The sequence below is a fragment of the Melanotaenia boesemani genome, chromosome 6, assembly GCF_017639745.1.
Source record: "Melanotaenia boesemani isolate fMelBoe1 chromosome 6, fMelBoe1.pri, whole genome shotgun sequence".
Classification (NCBI taxonomy): domain Eukaryota; kingdom Metazoa; phylum Chordata; class Actinopteri; order Atheriniformes; family Melanotaeniidae; genus Melanotaenia; species Melanotaenia boesemani.
Window position 1 is genome coordinate 3,942,209 of NC_055687.1, and position 15,343 is coordinate 3,957,551.

The 15,343-nt window shown below is 42.4% G+C and overlaps 2 protein-coding genes across 3 annotated transcripts in view; one reads left to right on the forward strand and one right to left on the reverse strand.

Moving 5' to 3' along the window:
• Nucleotides 1-3,473, forward strand: part of LOC121641647 (gastrula zinc finger protein XlCGF8.2DB-like) — a 399,458-nt gene extending 395,985 nt beyond the window's left edge. For both annotated transcript variants that reach the window (XM_041987909.1, XM_041987910.1), the window contains one exon: nt 277-3,473. In XM_041987909.1, coding sequence (XP_041843843.1) covers nt 647-2,254 — 1,608 coding nt within the window. In that variant the 5' untranslated portion in view covers nt 277-646 and the 3' untranslated portion in view covers nt 2,255-3,473. The remainder of the gene's footprint in view (nt 1-276) is intronic.
• Nucleotides 1-15,343, reverse strand: part of LOC121641689 (E3 SUMO-protein ligase ZBED1-like) — a 631,274-nt gene that overhangs the window by 212,549 nt on the left and 403,382 nt on the right. The gene's annotated exons all lie outside the window — the stretch shown is intronic.

A 15,343-nucleotide genomic window follows, 5' to 3' on the forward strand; every position in this document is an offset into this window, starting at 1 on the left:
CTACTATTTTTTCAGAAACTCTGACAGAACACCACTGATTTTCTCTGCCACAACACAACCCATCTGTGCTTTGTACACAGCTTTTGTTTTTAGCACTTTATTCTGCATTTTGCCCTCCACTATTTAGTGTGCTGTGCTACTCCAGCCATCACATGAGAGTGTAACAGATCAGATGTCAGACAGTACCTAAGTAAAGATGAGGGTCACCATGTTCTGTCAATGGATCTACACATGGTCAAATGAAGAAATTAACAGAGATTTTTGTTTGTTTTTCAGTGTTATCTGCAGATGCCTACAACTGTTGGTGGTAGAAGAAGGGGTTCCCTGCAAATGTGGTCTTGACAAGCAGGACTTGGAGCATCTCTCCATAAAACAGGAACCAGAGGATCTGTGGTCCAATCAGGATAAGTGATGGAAGATGGAATGACGACAGGGCACATAGGTCAGGTGTAAACAGTGACGTGGAGTGTAACACTGCCAGAAAATCCCTCAGCTGCTCTGAATGTGGTCAAGAGTTTGACCACCAACGATCTCTCTAGAGACATTTACAAAGAAGCCTTTATTTAAACCATACAAGATGTTTTAAAGTGATGCAAAATGTAAACTTGCAGGAAAGTGTCGACACATGTAAAAACTGTTAAATTTAATGTTTATGTCAACATCAACAATCTGTGGTAAAATGACTGAATGTGGACAAAGATTTAGTCAAAAGACAAACTTAAAGCTACACATGAGAATCCACACAGGAGACAAACCATTCAGCTGTGATGAATGTGGACAAAGATTTAGTCGCAAGACAAGCTTAAATGAACACATGAAAATCCACACAGGAGACAAACCATTCAACTGTGATGAATGTGGACAAAGATTTAGTCACAAGACAAACTTAGACCGACACATGAGAATCCACACAGGAGACAAACCATTCAGCTGTGATGAATGTGGACAAAGATTTAGTCGCAAGACACACTTAAACAGACACATGAGAATCCACACAGGAGAAAAACCATTCAGCTGTGATGAATGTGGACAAAGATTTGTTGGAAAGGGGGACTTAAACAGACATATGAGAATCCACACAGGAGACAAACCATTCAGCTGTGATGAGTGTGGACAAAGATTTAGTCGCAAGACACACTTAAACCAACACATGAGAATCCACACAGGAGAAAAACCATTCAGCTGTGATGAATGTGGACAAAGATTTAGTCAAAAGACAAACTTAAACCAACACATGATAAGCCACACAGGAGAAACACCATTCAGCTGTGATGAGTGTGGACAAAGATTTAGTCGCAAGACAAACTTAAACCAACACATGAGAATTCACACAGGAGACAGCTGTGATGAATGTGGACAAAGATTTAGTCAAAAGACAAACTTAAACCAACACATGAGAATCCACACAGGAGACAAACCATTCAGCTGTGATGAGTGTGGACAAAGATTTAGCCGCAAGACACACTTAAACCAACACATGATAAGCCACACAGGAGAAAAACCATTCAGCTGTGATGAATGTGGACAAAGATTTAGTCAAAAGACACACTTAAACAGACACATGAGAATTCACACAGGAGACAAACCATTCAGCTGTGATGAATGTGGACAAAGATTTAGTCAAAAGACAAACTTAAACCAACACATGATAATCCACATAGGAGAAACACCATTCAGCTGTGATGAGTGTGGACAAAGATTTAGCCGCAAGACAAACTTAAACCAACACATGAGAATCCACACAGGAGACAAACCATTCAGCTGTGATGAATGTGGACAAAGATTTAGTCAAAAGACAAGCTTAAACCGACACATGAGAATTCACACAGGAGACAAACCATTCAGCTGTGATGAATGTGGACAAAGATTTAGTCACAAGTCAAGCTTAAACCAACACATGAGAATCCACACAGGAGACAAACCATTCAGCTGTGATGAATGTGGACAAAGATTTAGTCGCAAGACACACTTATACCAACACGTGAGAATCCACACAGGAGACAAACCATTCAGCTGTGATGAATGTGGACAACGATTTAGTCAACAGACACACTTAAACAGACACATGAGAATCCACACAGGAGACAAACCATTCAACTGTGAGGAATGTGGACAAAGATTTAGTCACAAGTCAAGCTTAAACCAACACATGAGAATCCACACAGGACAGAGACTGTTTCCTTGTGAGGTTTGTGGTGAATTATTTAGATGGCGTGTCTCTTTAAAAGGACACATGCGTGTCCACACAAAATAGAAACGACGCAAAGTGCAAAATTTTGCTACTAATCTGTAAACAATGTTGTTTACAGTGTATATATGAGCTGGTTAGAGGAACTTCAAGGGGGTATTCTACGGTGGTGATACACTGTGGTGTCTCTTCAGTACCCACCATTGACCTTTACTTGAACATTACCTGGTCATGCCTAGGGCAAAATGTGCCTCATCAGATTTTGTTGTCTTTTTTTAGTAGTTGAAATCTGTTGTTGATTCATTCATTGCCCATTGTTACCTTCACAAATTTGTCCATATTTTGCTAGCAGCTAAGATCCTAATCTCGATGAGCTCGCAAGACAGGTGAAGAGTTGTTATGATGCAAAAACACAAATTAATAACTTAGATCCTTACAAGCTGAATGATGAATGACGTTCAGGTTTAGGTGTTTCCACCTGTTCAGTCTCAGACATCTGTGTTTATCTGGTGTTTGGACGTTCTGTCAAGAATTTAAAAACTACTGATGATTAAATGCTCCTGCAGCCATTTTACAAAGGGAAGGAAGAGGACCGAGTCTAGAAATATTCGGCTGCAACAACATCGCCTCTCGCCTGACTAACTTGGTTAGGCTCTAGCCCCACAAACAGGTAAAGAACATGGATGGCAGTATGGGCGATATAATGTGTTGTTGTTCACCTGAGGGTTGTATTTACTTATAAGCCTGGCACACACATAACAATATTTGGGCTGTTTTTGACCTGATTTTGCCTCTTCCCAACCTTGGACGGCAAACGCCCAATCATTGTGTGATTTCCCTGTCCAGTCATAATATGGTCTGTGGTGTGTTATGAGCCGATTTGTCCCGATAATCCGCTCCGATATGGGTCATAGCCACAGTTGGGAACATTGAACATGTTTAATATTTCAGTGCAGATTTCTGAAGAACACCGCCGACTCGTGCATTGTGACTGTGTGGGGGGTGACGTGGCACGGAATGTGGCCAATCAGAGCGAGCTGGCTGGAGAGCAAGGAAGTAAACAAAGTCCGTGTTCACGCCGTGTCCAGTCTGATATTTTTTTTAGTTCTGCCTTTTTCTGTTAACAATGGTCCCAAGACCTCCATCATTCCCCCGTCCTATATATCCCCTTCTTTCCCCTTTCTTTCCGATTGTTACCATGTTTCTTCTTCTTTGCTTTGTGCCAGTTGTTGCCATGCTTCTTTTTCTACGCTTTTTGCTGGTTGTTGCTATGGTTCTTCTACGTTTTTTGTCAGTTGTTGATATGGTTCTTCTTCTACATCTTTTGCTGGTTGTTGATGTGGTTCTTCTTCTACATTTTTTGCTGGTTGTTGCTATGGTTCTTCTTCTACATTTTTTGCTGGTTGTTGATGTGGTACTACTTCTACGTTTTTTGCCGGTGGTCGATTTGATTCTTCTACATTTTTGCCAGTTGTTGATGTGGTTCTTCTATGTTTTTTGCCGGTTGTTGATGTGGATCTTCTACATTTTTTGCCGGTTGTTGCTATGGTTTTTCTTCTACATTTTTTGCTGGTTGTTGCTATGGTTCTTCTTCTACATTTTTTGCTGGTTGTTGATGTGGTACTACTTCTACGTTTTTTGCCGGTGGTCGATTTGATTCTTCTACATTTTTGCCAGTTGTTGATGTGGTTCTTCTATATTTTTTGCCGGTTGGTGATGTGGTTCTTCTGTGTTTTTTGCCGGTTGTTGCTATGGTTCTTCTTCTACGCTTTTTGCTGGTTGTTGCTATGGTTCTTCTACATTTTTTGTCAGTTGTTGATATGGTTCTTCTTCTACATCTTTTGCTGGTTGTTGATGTGGTTTTTCTTCTACATTTTTTGCTGATTGTTGATATGGTTCTTCTTCTACATTTTTTGCCAGTTGTTGATGTGGTTCTTCTACGGTTTTTGCCGGTGGTCGATTTGATTCTTCTACATTTTTGCCAGTTGTTGATGTGGTTCTTCTATGTTTTTTGCCGGTTGTTGATGTGGATCTTCTACATTTTTTGCCGGTTGTTGCTATGGTTTTTCTTCTACATTTTTTGCTGGTTGTTGATGTGGTACTACTTCTACGTTTTTTGCCGGTGGTCAATTTGATTCTTCTACATTTTTGCCAGTTGTTGATGTGGTTCTTCTATATTTTTTGCCGGTTGGTGATGTGGTTCTTCTATGTTTTTTGCCGGTTGTTGCTATGGTTCTTCTTCTACGTTTTTTGCCGGTCGTTGCTATGGTTCTTCTTCTACGTTTTTTGCCAGTTGTTGGTATGGTTCTTCTTCTACATTTTTTGCCGGTTTTTGATGTGGTTCTTCTACGTTTTTTGCAGATTGTTGATATGGTTCTTCTTCTACATTTTTTGCCAGTTGTTGATGTGGTTCTTCTACGGTTTTTGCCGGTTGTTGATATGGTTCTTCTTCTTCGTTTTTTGCCGGTTGTTGATATGGTTCTTCTTTCCATTTTTTGCCGGTTGTGTGTGTGGTTCTTCTACGTTTTTTGCCGGTTGTTGATATGGCTCATCTTCTATGTTTCAATGTTTGACCAGCTCGGAGGACTAGATTGTAGATGAGGTGCTGGACTGCATCGTCATGTGTGTGTTCTGTGATTACATTTTCGGAGCACACAACGCAGTACGATCAAAACTGACTTTTTTATTTCCATTTGTGAGGTCTTGACCAGATAAAAAAGATTTCCTATGATTTAAAAAATCATTGTTTGTACCAGGCTTTAGAGACCTATTTGAAGACTAGATATTTCTTCACTATATTCTGATACATAAAAGTGAATTATTTACGGGGGACATGTTTTTTTTTCTTTCATGAATATAGATTATTTCTTGTAAAGACAAGGTTTTTTCACAAGGATCTTTCAGATAATTTGCTAACAAAATGCCTTATCTAAATACTTTCCACATTGTATGATTTTATCAGTGTAATTGTATATTATGAGATTACTGTAACCTGCTGCAAGAAGCAGACTTATTCATTTAATCCTTCTGATAAGATTTATAACTTTAGGTGGTTAGTTCTTTTATTTAATTTTTTGGGGGGGTTTTAAATATATCCAGAAACTCATTACTTTTTTTCTTTAACTTCTAAATCATTTAATTTTTTATAAGTTAATGGAAAACATAATACTTGGATGTCAGAATTTGACTGTAGTGTTTAGATTATTCTCCCTGTAATAGTAGCCACGAGCAGAGTGTATTCATGTGTGTTAACTGTATTCATGTGTTCGTGTATGTCCTACGTCATATATCTCAATAAAAGATCTCAGAATTTTCTGAGATCTGACTGACTGTTAAAGGTCCCATATTATGCAAAATTCACTTTTTAATGGTTTTGGAACAGTCATACTGGTCCCCCCGCATGTGTAGGAGACCCGTAAGTGTGAAACTCTTTCAGGCGCTCTCTCTCCCCCCTGCTCCACCTCTAGGGAAGTAAGCGCTGAATTGAGCGAGTTTGAAAGCGTGTACGTTATGACATCATAAGGGACAATAACCACTCCCCACAGAGCGATGGACCCGCTTACCGGCTCTCAAAGCCCGCCCTCTAAAAATCACCTAGCGCCCAGTGTTTTTCCCTCTTCGGCAACCCTCGTTAGCGGACATGGCTAAGCGACAGAAGCACTGTTCTGTTTGTGGCTGCATAAATGAACACGAAAACGTTTTTTTACTTCCATCCACTGAACCCACGAGGACTGAGTGGATTAATTTTATTTTTGGAGGAAATGTACCCGGAAAACTTCCAAAGGTTTTGCATGTCTGTGGCCAGCATTTCAAAGAGGACTGTTTCCACAACATGGGGGCATGGAAAGCAGGCTTCGCCGACCGTTTGAAGCTGAAGCCAGGTTCAATACCAACTGTCCGTGACACAGCTGGAGAGGTAAGAGCTGGCAGTTATTTTATCGTTTCGGCCTTATTAGTCTGATAGCTTGAAAATATATTAGCACTGTTGTAAATGTAGCCAAGTCACTGTTTCTACTGTTTGTATCCGGTGCCATTGTGCATCAGATTGATGAGCGTAGCTAGCTGTGTTCTCCGTGCGTCACGGTTTGGGTCGGTAATGGGGGCTTCAGGAATGGGTTCCGGTGTTCCGGCGTTTGTTTATCCTTCACTACGCTGTAATCAGCGTCTAGTTACTGCTTAGGCCTAACCTGTCAATCACCTCATGACGGGCGATGCGATGGGCGGAGCCAACAGCTGAGCTGCTCCACCAGGGTTCCGCCCACCATAAACGGCACATTTCTGAAGCTGCTAAAAAGAGGGAGGTGAAGAGAAGCCGCTGCACTCAAACTGAGGGTCGATTTGTCCATACCATGGCGGAAATATTTCATTTAGATATTAATGAATGGTCTCAGATTGGGAATAAAGTGTATAATATGGGACCTTTAATAGTCCCTGACTCGTCCTTATATGACGGTAATCAAGACATTTAGGTCAAACGAGGGGCCTTTTGGATATGGGGCTCCCCTTGAATCTTAAATGTTCTTTTATTATTATTTTAAAATATGTTTTTCCTTATAACAGGAATGGAGAAACATATGAAAATAGGTGGATAGAGGAGAATTAGAAAGAGAAAAGATGGAGAAAGGAAGATCAAAACTATAGGTAGAAAACAAACTGCAATCAAAGCTAAACAGATAAACTAAACAGCCTGAAATGAAACAGTAAACATCCTGAAGGCTTCTAAAGCCCTGTTTCCATCATCTGGTCCGGACACATTTCCACAGACACTGGGACGGGTACCCTAATATCCGACCGGACCCGTTTTACTTTTTCTTGCCCTTCCGTTGGGTACCAATCCAACCGACCTGACACGAAAGGGTGGAGTTTTACACACTGCAATCTGTTGATCAGTTGAGGAAAACCTGGCAAAAACAACAAAGTAGGAATGGCTTCTTGTTTAGAGCAACATATTTTCTTTGTTGATTAAATCTCCATTTAAAATTGAATTACAAAGCACTGCTAAGAAGAAAAAACACAAACTGTTGGATGATCACAATCTCCTCCTTTGTTTCTGTGTGGTGTTTTGATTCTATTCTAATTAAGGTGCTGCGATGGCTCAACGTAGCTTAAGGCATCTACAACTATCCAACTGATATTTCACCTCTTAGTAAAGGTTATGGTTGGCTTTGGAAATGCAGCGAGGTGAGTTTCCAAACATATCCACACCCTAACCAGTCCAACCCGACTTGCACCCATTGGTAGAAATCAGCCTTACGAGAACACAACAGACAATTTATAGGGGCACCTGTGAGAAGAAAAACTGCAAAAACCAGGAACTGCAACGAACACAAGTATATGTGTGGGTGTCAGCATGTGTCTGTATGTAGGTGTGTGTACTCAGCATTAGGGGTGAGTTGTGTTGAGTGCTTATGTAAATGCAACCGCACTACCTCCAAGGATCAGAGGCAGACCGAGAGGGCCCAAGCCTCGGTCAACCAGCAGCCACCACAGAGCAGAACTGAGACAGACCACTGCAGCAATGGTGGACAGTTCCCCAACACCAGGGCCCAGGCTTCACCACCCAGCCCATGCTGGGGCAGCCCCAGGTCACAGAGTTTGCCCAGTGTGGGGTGTGCAGTAATATAAAACACTTTAACCATGTTGCAAGGTCTTAACATACCTGAAGCAAAAACTTCTGAAAAGGTGTGCAAAAACATAAAGCATGTAAATAATCATTGAGTGCAGGGGTGGCCAACGTCGGTCCTCAAGAGCCACAATCCAGCAGGTTTTCCATGCATCACTGCACCAGCACACCTGACTGAAATTAAATGGATCCAACAGTCTATGAGAATTTACACAATGACTCATTAGTTTGAGTCAGGTGTGTCAGTGCAGGGTGCATGGAAAACCTGCAGGACTGTGGCTCTCGAGGACCGACGTTGGCCACCCCTGATTGAGTGTGTTATTAATGTAAGCAGATGTTTGATGATGTTAGACCCATCTTGAACACTCTTTGTCCTGGGGGATGCGCAGTCGGCTGCGTCTGGGTGGGAGGTGATGGGGGTGGCTGGGGGTGGAGGTGGAGACCGGATTTGGGGCTCACTGCCCTCTGGTCTGCCAGGGATGTCTCCCACAGAGCATGGTGGGAGGGAGGGGGAGGTGCTGGGGAGTGCGATTGGGAAGTTCGTATGCTGTGTGTGTGTTTATACTTTTTTTTTTGTTGTTGTTGTTGTTTTTTTAACCTGTCCTGTCCAGCATCATGGCAAGCATAATGATAATCTGGTTGCTGTATTGGGCTTAACAAATTTGCTCTGCCAAGGGGAGGCCTATGGGTAAGGATCCTCTTGATATTCTGATTTATTAGAAGAGGAGACAAAAACACCACAGACAGAAGGCAACGACCCTTCAATCCAAACTTTCAACCAGGCAACAAACTGTTACACCTGTACATGAACACACCAGAAAATTTTCTACGGCTTTTACTGAAAAACGGAGCTGCTAGTCATTAAGACGTCTTAAATAACAAAATCAAAAAGACATATCACAAAAGTAGCACACTAACCAGATACAAACTCACAAGGAAAAAAAAGAAATTGTCTCTTAGTTTATAAACTCACTGGACAACTCATTGACTGTGTCAGCATGCCGAGTATGAGGTTTAAGGAGTGATCAGTGATGAAGAGTGCTGAGTGAGATGGTGCAAATGCGACCACACCTCTAGGTGGCTAGAGGCAGACCAGGGCAACCCAGAGACCCGGGCCCTCAGCAGCCCTGTAGCACTAACCCAAGCACCCACCCTGGGAACCAGGGCACCATAGATTCCGCCCACCTACTCCAATCTCCACCTCATGGTGGGATGGTGATAGTGCCAAGCATCACAAAGGCCAAAATCCTTCATATACTGTTTAACACTTTCTGTGGATTGCTAGTCTTGATGACTTCCTGTGGTACTATGTTGGTCCGGTATAACCGAGTGAGGTGAAAAGGGAGTGAAAAAAGGACGGGTCTTCAACATTTGGACCATATATATTTGCAGTACATAACTTAACATTTTGAATAGATATTGTAACTATTATGAATCTGCCTTCTGGATCTATGATTGTATTCTTAATGTCAACGTTTAACCTTCTATTAATTAGAGTTGCTGCTCCTCTCTGCCTAGAATTATAACAAGCTGAGTACACATATGGAAACTGGGCTGTCGAAAAATCCACCGCTGAGATTGACAAATGAGTCCAAGGATCAGAGGCAGACCAAGAGGGCCCACAGAGCAGAACTGAGACAGCTCACTGCAGTAATGGCAATGATTCCAGACAGGAGGCGGCAAAGAGAGGCTGCAGCCAGAGCATCCCCCACCCCCCAACCTGTTCCACTTCTTCAAACCCATATCCTCAACTCCCACTCTCACCCCATATCCCCTGCTCCAGTGCAGGCCGCCCCACCCACTGAAAAGAGGACAGTTCCCCAGCACCAAGGCCCAGGCTTCACCGCCCAGCCCATGCCGGGGCAGCCCAGCCACCCAGTGAGGACCATGTATGCAGAGTTCATTTCTATGTTGGTATCACCCAGGTCACCAAGTAGGCCCAGTGTGGGGTGTGCAGTAATATTACACTTTAACCACGTTGAAAGGTCTTCACGTACCTGAAGCAAAAGCTTCTAAAAAAAAAGGCATGCAAGACCATAAAGCATGCAAATAATCATTGGGTGTGTTATTAGTGCAATGTGAGCAGATGTTTGATGGTGCTAAACCCATCTTGAACACTCTGTCCTGTATAGTGGCTTCTGCAGAGAATTTGTATTGTACAAGGCCTAAATTTGAGTTGTCAGTCATTTTGAAGGTATTTAAACACATTTGTGACTAAAAGTTTGGAGTGGAAGTTTGAACTTTTTATAAACTCGGTATCTGGGAAGTTTCCGAACTAATCTTCTGCACATCCACAAATCTTTCATGAAAATACTTAAAACAAAGTAATTTTCCCCTGCTTCACAGATGGATGTTCAACTGATGACCTGGGACCTTCTACTCTCAAAACTTGTTTGTTTTTCCAAGCTGACAAGCTAACACCCACAGGTCTAATATCTCAACCAGGGCAAAGACGAGATCATCTGGTGGGATCCCCCACCAGGACTTGTTTAACTTAACATTCTTGCGGGTAATAAACTTTTAAAGGTTTGGCACTTCAGCAGAAGAACACTGCAGAGGACAGACTTTCTTTATCTAAGATACAGTAGAGAACAAAGATTCTGTCAATATTTTAAATATTTTCATATGCTGTTGATAAGCTATTGGTATTTAGTTATGCAGATCATCGTTATGGGTACAAGGTTGACAAGTTTGATTCCTTCATGATCTGAAACTTTCCTCACCATTCTTTATAGTTCATTTTAATGACATTTGCTTTGTTTGAATGATGATAATGTTTCTTTAGAATGTATATCAGTATTTTAACAATGACATTTAAGACTTAACATTTTATAACGTACAGATGTATTAACAAATGTTTGATACTTTTACAAAGGAAATCAGAAAGGAAACACTGAACCAGCCCCCTAGGTCATCTGATCCCAGCACTGCAGAGGCTGCCCATTGGTTGAACACCCTCTTATGGGTGTGGACCATCCTCACACTTAAAAAAACTTACGACAAAGATTTCGGATTCACTAAACTAATATGTGGTGGTTTGTCTTTCCAGAGAAATTTAGTGATGTATGAGCCCAATGACTCAAACCAGGTGGAGGAAGGTTTAATGGGAATAAATGAAAATAGATCATTGACTTTAGGTACAATCATCATTTGTATGGTGGCAACCCTTCCCATGAGTGACATGAGTAAGGATCTCCAATGTGTGGGATCATCCTCAACTGTTCTAAGCAGATGGACGTAATTTAGCTTCGTCTGTTCTGGCAACCTGGGGGTGAATGTTTATTCCCCCAGGTAGATATTTCCTTGCTGCAAATACAATCAGGAAAGATCTAATACAGCGAGTATTTCCGATGCTAGTCTTGGTATCGGCCCATCCCTAATACATATGCACATGCATACATACATACATACATAAAAACATGGAGATACATTGATATGTATACATACTTACATGAAAATACTTATGTACATGTATATACACACACACACACACACACGAAGCACGTACATCAATACGTGCATGTATTTACATACATGCATACATGTATATATGTAGCAGGACACACGGATGTTATGGGTTTCATTGATTGCCGTATGTGTTGGTCGGCTAATTACTGAGCAGGCCGATGATATAAAAGGCAAGCAGGGCGTGCAGGCTGCCTCTTGCTTCCTGGTGGCTGGGTTACGTCAGTTCTTGGTATCCGTAATTTCCCCCTCTTGGATGGTGCAGGTAGGCTAGCAGCTGCTGCTGCAAATTGGTTGTTTGTCCCTCCAGTGCTGCTCACTCTGGTTATTGTTGCAGAGACTCACCGGGTATTGCTGCAGGGTGCACTCTTCACCAAGCTCCCGGATCCATTAGGCTGAGGCTGCAGGCTGCATAACCAGTCGGGGATTCCTTTTATACACAGCGGCGTGATAATCCGCCGCCTGACGCTAAGCTGCAGAGGATAAAGCGGGTCGGGGAAGGCTCCGTGATACGAGGTCGTCTGATTCGAGCTGTGGAGTGACCGTGCTGCGCTGGATCACGTCTGCTTGGACCGCTGCTGCTTTGCTTTGCTTTGCTTGGTTCCGTTTTGTTTTGCTTGGCTGTGCTGGTGTGGCTGCTCTTTGCTCGGCGCGATCACTGAAGAGGATCTTCGTCAGGAGGACGTGTCGGCTAAGTTTTGGTTTTTTTTTCCAGGACTGACGGCTGCGGTGTGTGCGCTGACGCCGTCAGCTGTTTAGCCAGAAGGAACCTTTTATCTTGACTATTAGCCGAGCTGACGTGCACGCGTGCACGTGCACGTTTTAGTATAGACGCTATTTTTTTGTATTTTCTTTTATCAAGTTTGTGTTGGTTTGTCTTATTTAGCGTGATTATAATTCTGTTTTTTTCCTTTATCAGGTGCTGAGCCCCTTGGTGGTGGATCGGTGTCCCTATTGGTGGTTTCCCCCCTATGTGTGTTGTGTGGATTTGAGTTGGTGTGGTTTGTTCACCCTCACTTGTGGTGTCCCTGGGATCCCCTTTTTCGTTTGTTTTGGGACCCTTCCCAACCAAGTAGGTCTCAGCCCTGATTAACCCCTTTTAATCTTGTTGGTTATTTTAACGGATATTGCTTTGTTTAATAAATTCATTGGTTTATTGGAAGTGCTGTCTCTGCCTCGTGCATTGTGAACCTGGCTACCTGGTGGTAAGAATTACCACCGGGGTTCATTTCCTCGGGTGGAAGTCCCGGGGTGGCGTTGTCCAACCCTTGCACGACCCCTTATCGCCACATATACATGCAGCTGTTCTTATTGTTTCTTAAGGTTATTTAATCTTCATTTTAATTCCAGTGTTTTCCTCATGGGGATCCTCCACCCCGGGGATTTTGCCTGCTCGGTCTGGGGGTTGTTGCCGCGGTGATCACCCTTGTCTGGGTGGCTGGGGCCCTGCACTGCACCCTTATGACGGTAGTGTGGGTCCCGGTCTGCCCTGATGGGGGTGGTTGCCCCGGTAGGACATGGGTGGACTGGTGTGGATGGATCCCCATGATATTGTTTCCTCACAGCAGCATCAGGCCAGATGTTTATTACTTTTAGTATTTTATACCTACATTCAGTTTGGAGACAGAACTTGGTCATGTTTGTACAGAATGGGGCGGTCTGCTCGATGTATGTGTGTGTATGCATGTGTGTGCATATGACTGTGAAAGATTTTAATGCGTGTTTATTTATTGTTATGTAATTCTACTTTGATGTATGTAAAGGCTTGTTTTGTTTTTATTATGCTTCAGCAGAAATATGCATGAATGTTTATCATGTAAAGCACTTTGTGTTGCCTTCGGCACGAAAAGCGCTTTATAAAGTTTGATTTGATTCAAACTTTTAGCCCAACAAGAAATCCTTTTCTAACTCATGTTGTGTATATATGCTTTTATGTTTAATTTCTGTTTTCTACTCCATTCTGTTCTGTTCTACAGTCAGACGCTTTTCTCCAAAGCGACTTCGAGACAAGAGTAAGAACACCAGCAGAAACCAACCAGAAGGGACGTCATCATTAAGTGGTACTCAGACTGCTGGGAGTCCAGGTGGACGCAGGTGCTGTCATGTAGCACTAGAGGAGGACTTTCTTTTTTTTCCTTATGATTTCATCACACAACATCATCTTAAGCATAAGTGCACGCATCTTCTTCAGTACTGAGCTGAACCAAAGAGCTGGACAAATCTTTTTAACTCATTCCGATGAGTAAAAGAGTTAAGCTAAGTGTGGAAATGCTCCTTAAACAACTGAGTCTTTAGCTTGCTTTTAAAAGTGGATAAGGACGGCTGAATTCTATACCTTCAGAATTTGTTCAGATCAGTCTATCAGAAACTTGCAAACTCATCTGTTCACCTTGTATTTTTGTGCATGTTTTTTATTGTAACTGCAGGGATTAAAACTATAAAGACATTAATTTGCTCTTGTTGCATCTTATTCAATAAAATCTAAAAACTGGAGCTTTGCTGCTGTTTCATGGCCTTCAGTCAGTTCTGCTTTTATTTGATGAGTTTTGTGAAGCAATGCAGAGACTCACATGTCAAACTGAAAAATGTGACATGATGTGTTTTTCCTAGAAAAAGACACCTTCTGATACATTTGTTAAGTTGGGCCAAACATTTGTCCAAAATGGTAAAATCTGATGGAAACGGGAAGAAATAAACACGGGAAAGAGGAGTTTACCAAGAGAAATAGGATCTAGTTGCCTAAAAATGTAATATGTCTTACTTTCCACTTTATCAGCTCCAAATGTTCAACTGTTTAACACAAATTTCTAACCAGCCAATCACACGGCAGCATGTAGCCATGGAGACGTGGTGAAAACGACTTGCTGAAGTTCAACCTGAGCATCAGAATGAGGAAGAAAGAGGATTTAAGACACTTTGAACGTGGCATCGTTGTTGGTCTGAGTATTTACTGGGATTTCCACCCACAACCATCTCCAGGGTTTCCAGAGATGGTCTGAAGAAGAGAAAATATCCAGAGCAGCAGTTGTCTGGACCAGGATGCAGCAGAAGACACACCGGGTGCCTCCTGCCAGCTAAGAACAGGAAACTGAGGCTACAATTCACACACACTCACCAACACTGGACAATAGAAGATGGAGAAACGTTGCTGGTCTGATGAGTCTCCATTTCAGCTCCACATTCAGATGCTCGGCTCAGAATCTGCTGGAAACATCATGAAAACATGGATCCATCCTGCCTTGGATCAACGTTTCAGGCTGCTGCTGGTGTGATGGTGGGGGGAGATTTTCTTGGTCCACTTTGGGCCCCTTAGTACCAATGTGGCCTGGTTGAACCAGCACAGCCTACCTGAGTATTGTTGCTGACCATGTCCATCCCTTTATGACCACAGTGGAGCATCTTCTGATGCTACTTCCAGCAGGATAATGCACCATGTCACAAAGCTCAGATCATCTCCACCTGCTTTCTACAACATGACGATGAGTTCACTGGACTCCAACGGCCTCCACAGCCACCAGATCTCAGTCCAGTAGAGCAGCTTTGGGATGTGGTGGAACGGGAGATTCTCATCATGGATGCAGCCGACAAACCTGCAGCAACTGTGTGATGCTGTCATGTTAATATGGAAAGTGTAAATCACTTTGAATTGTCTTGTACACGAAATGTGCTATACAAATAAATTTGCCTTGCCTTATTTATTTTCCCATAAAATGTATGTGCGCACATCATGGTGACATCACCGGTGATTGTGGGTGGCACTGTGGGTGTGTTATTTTTATTAATGGGTATGCTCACCTGTGTCTGGTTTGGGGCCTGAAGCATGGAGGCAGGGTGAGCTTGGGGAGAAATTTTCTATTAACCGTCATCGTTATCATTGTATATACAATTAACATCATCTAAATGCACTGTTTTATATCCTTGCACATCTGGAACATCATCAAACAAAGTGAGTGGCTGTTTCATGAGATTGTGACATGGATGTAAAGCAATAAAGCATCGTGACATGTGAAGTGGTTTAACGTGACGCGTTTTGGATATAAATTTTCAATTATTAGCCTGCTGCGGCG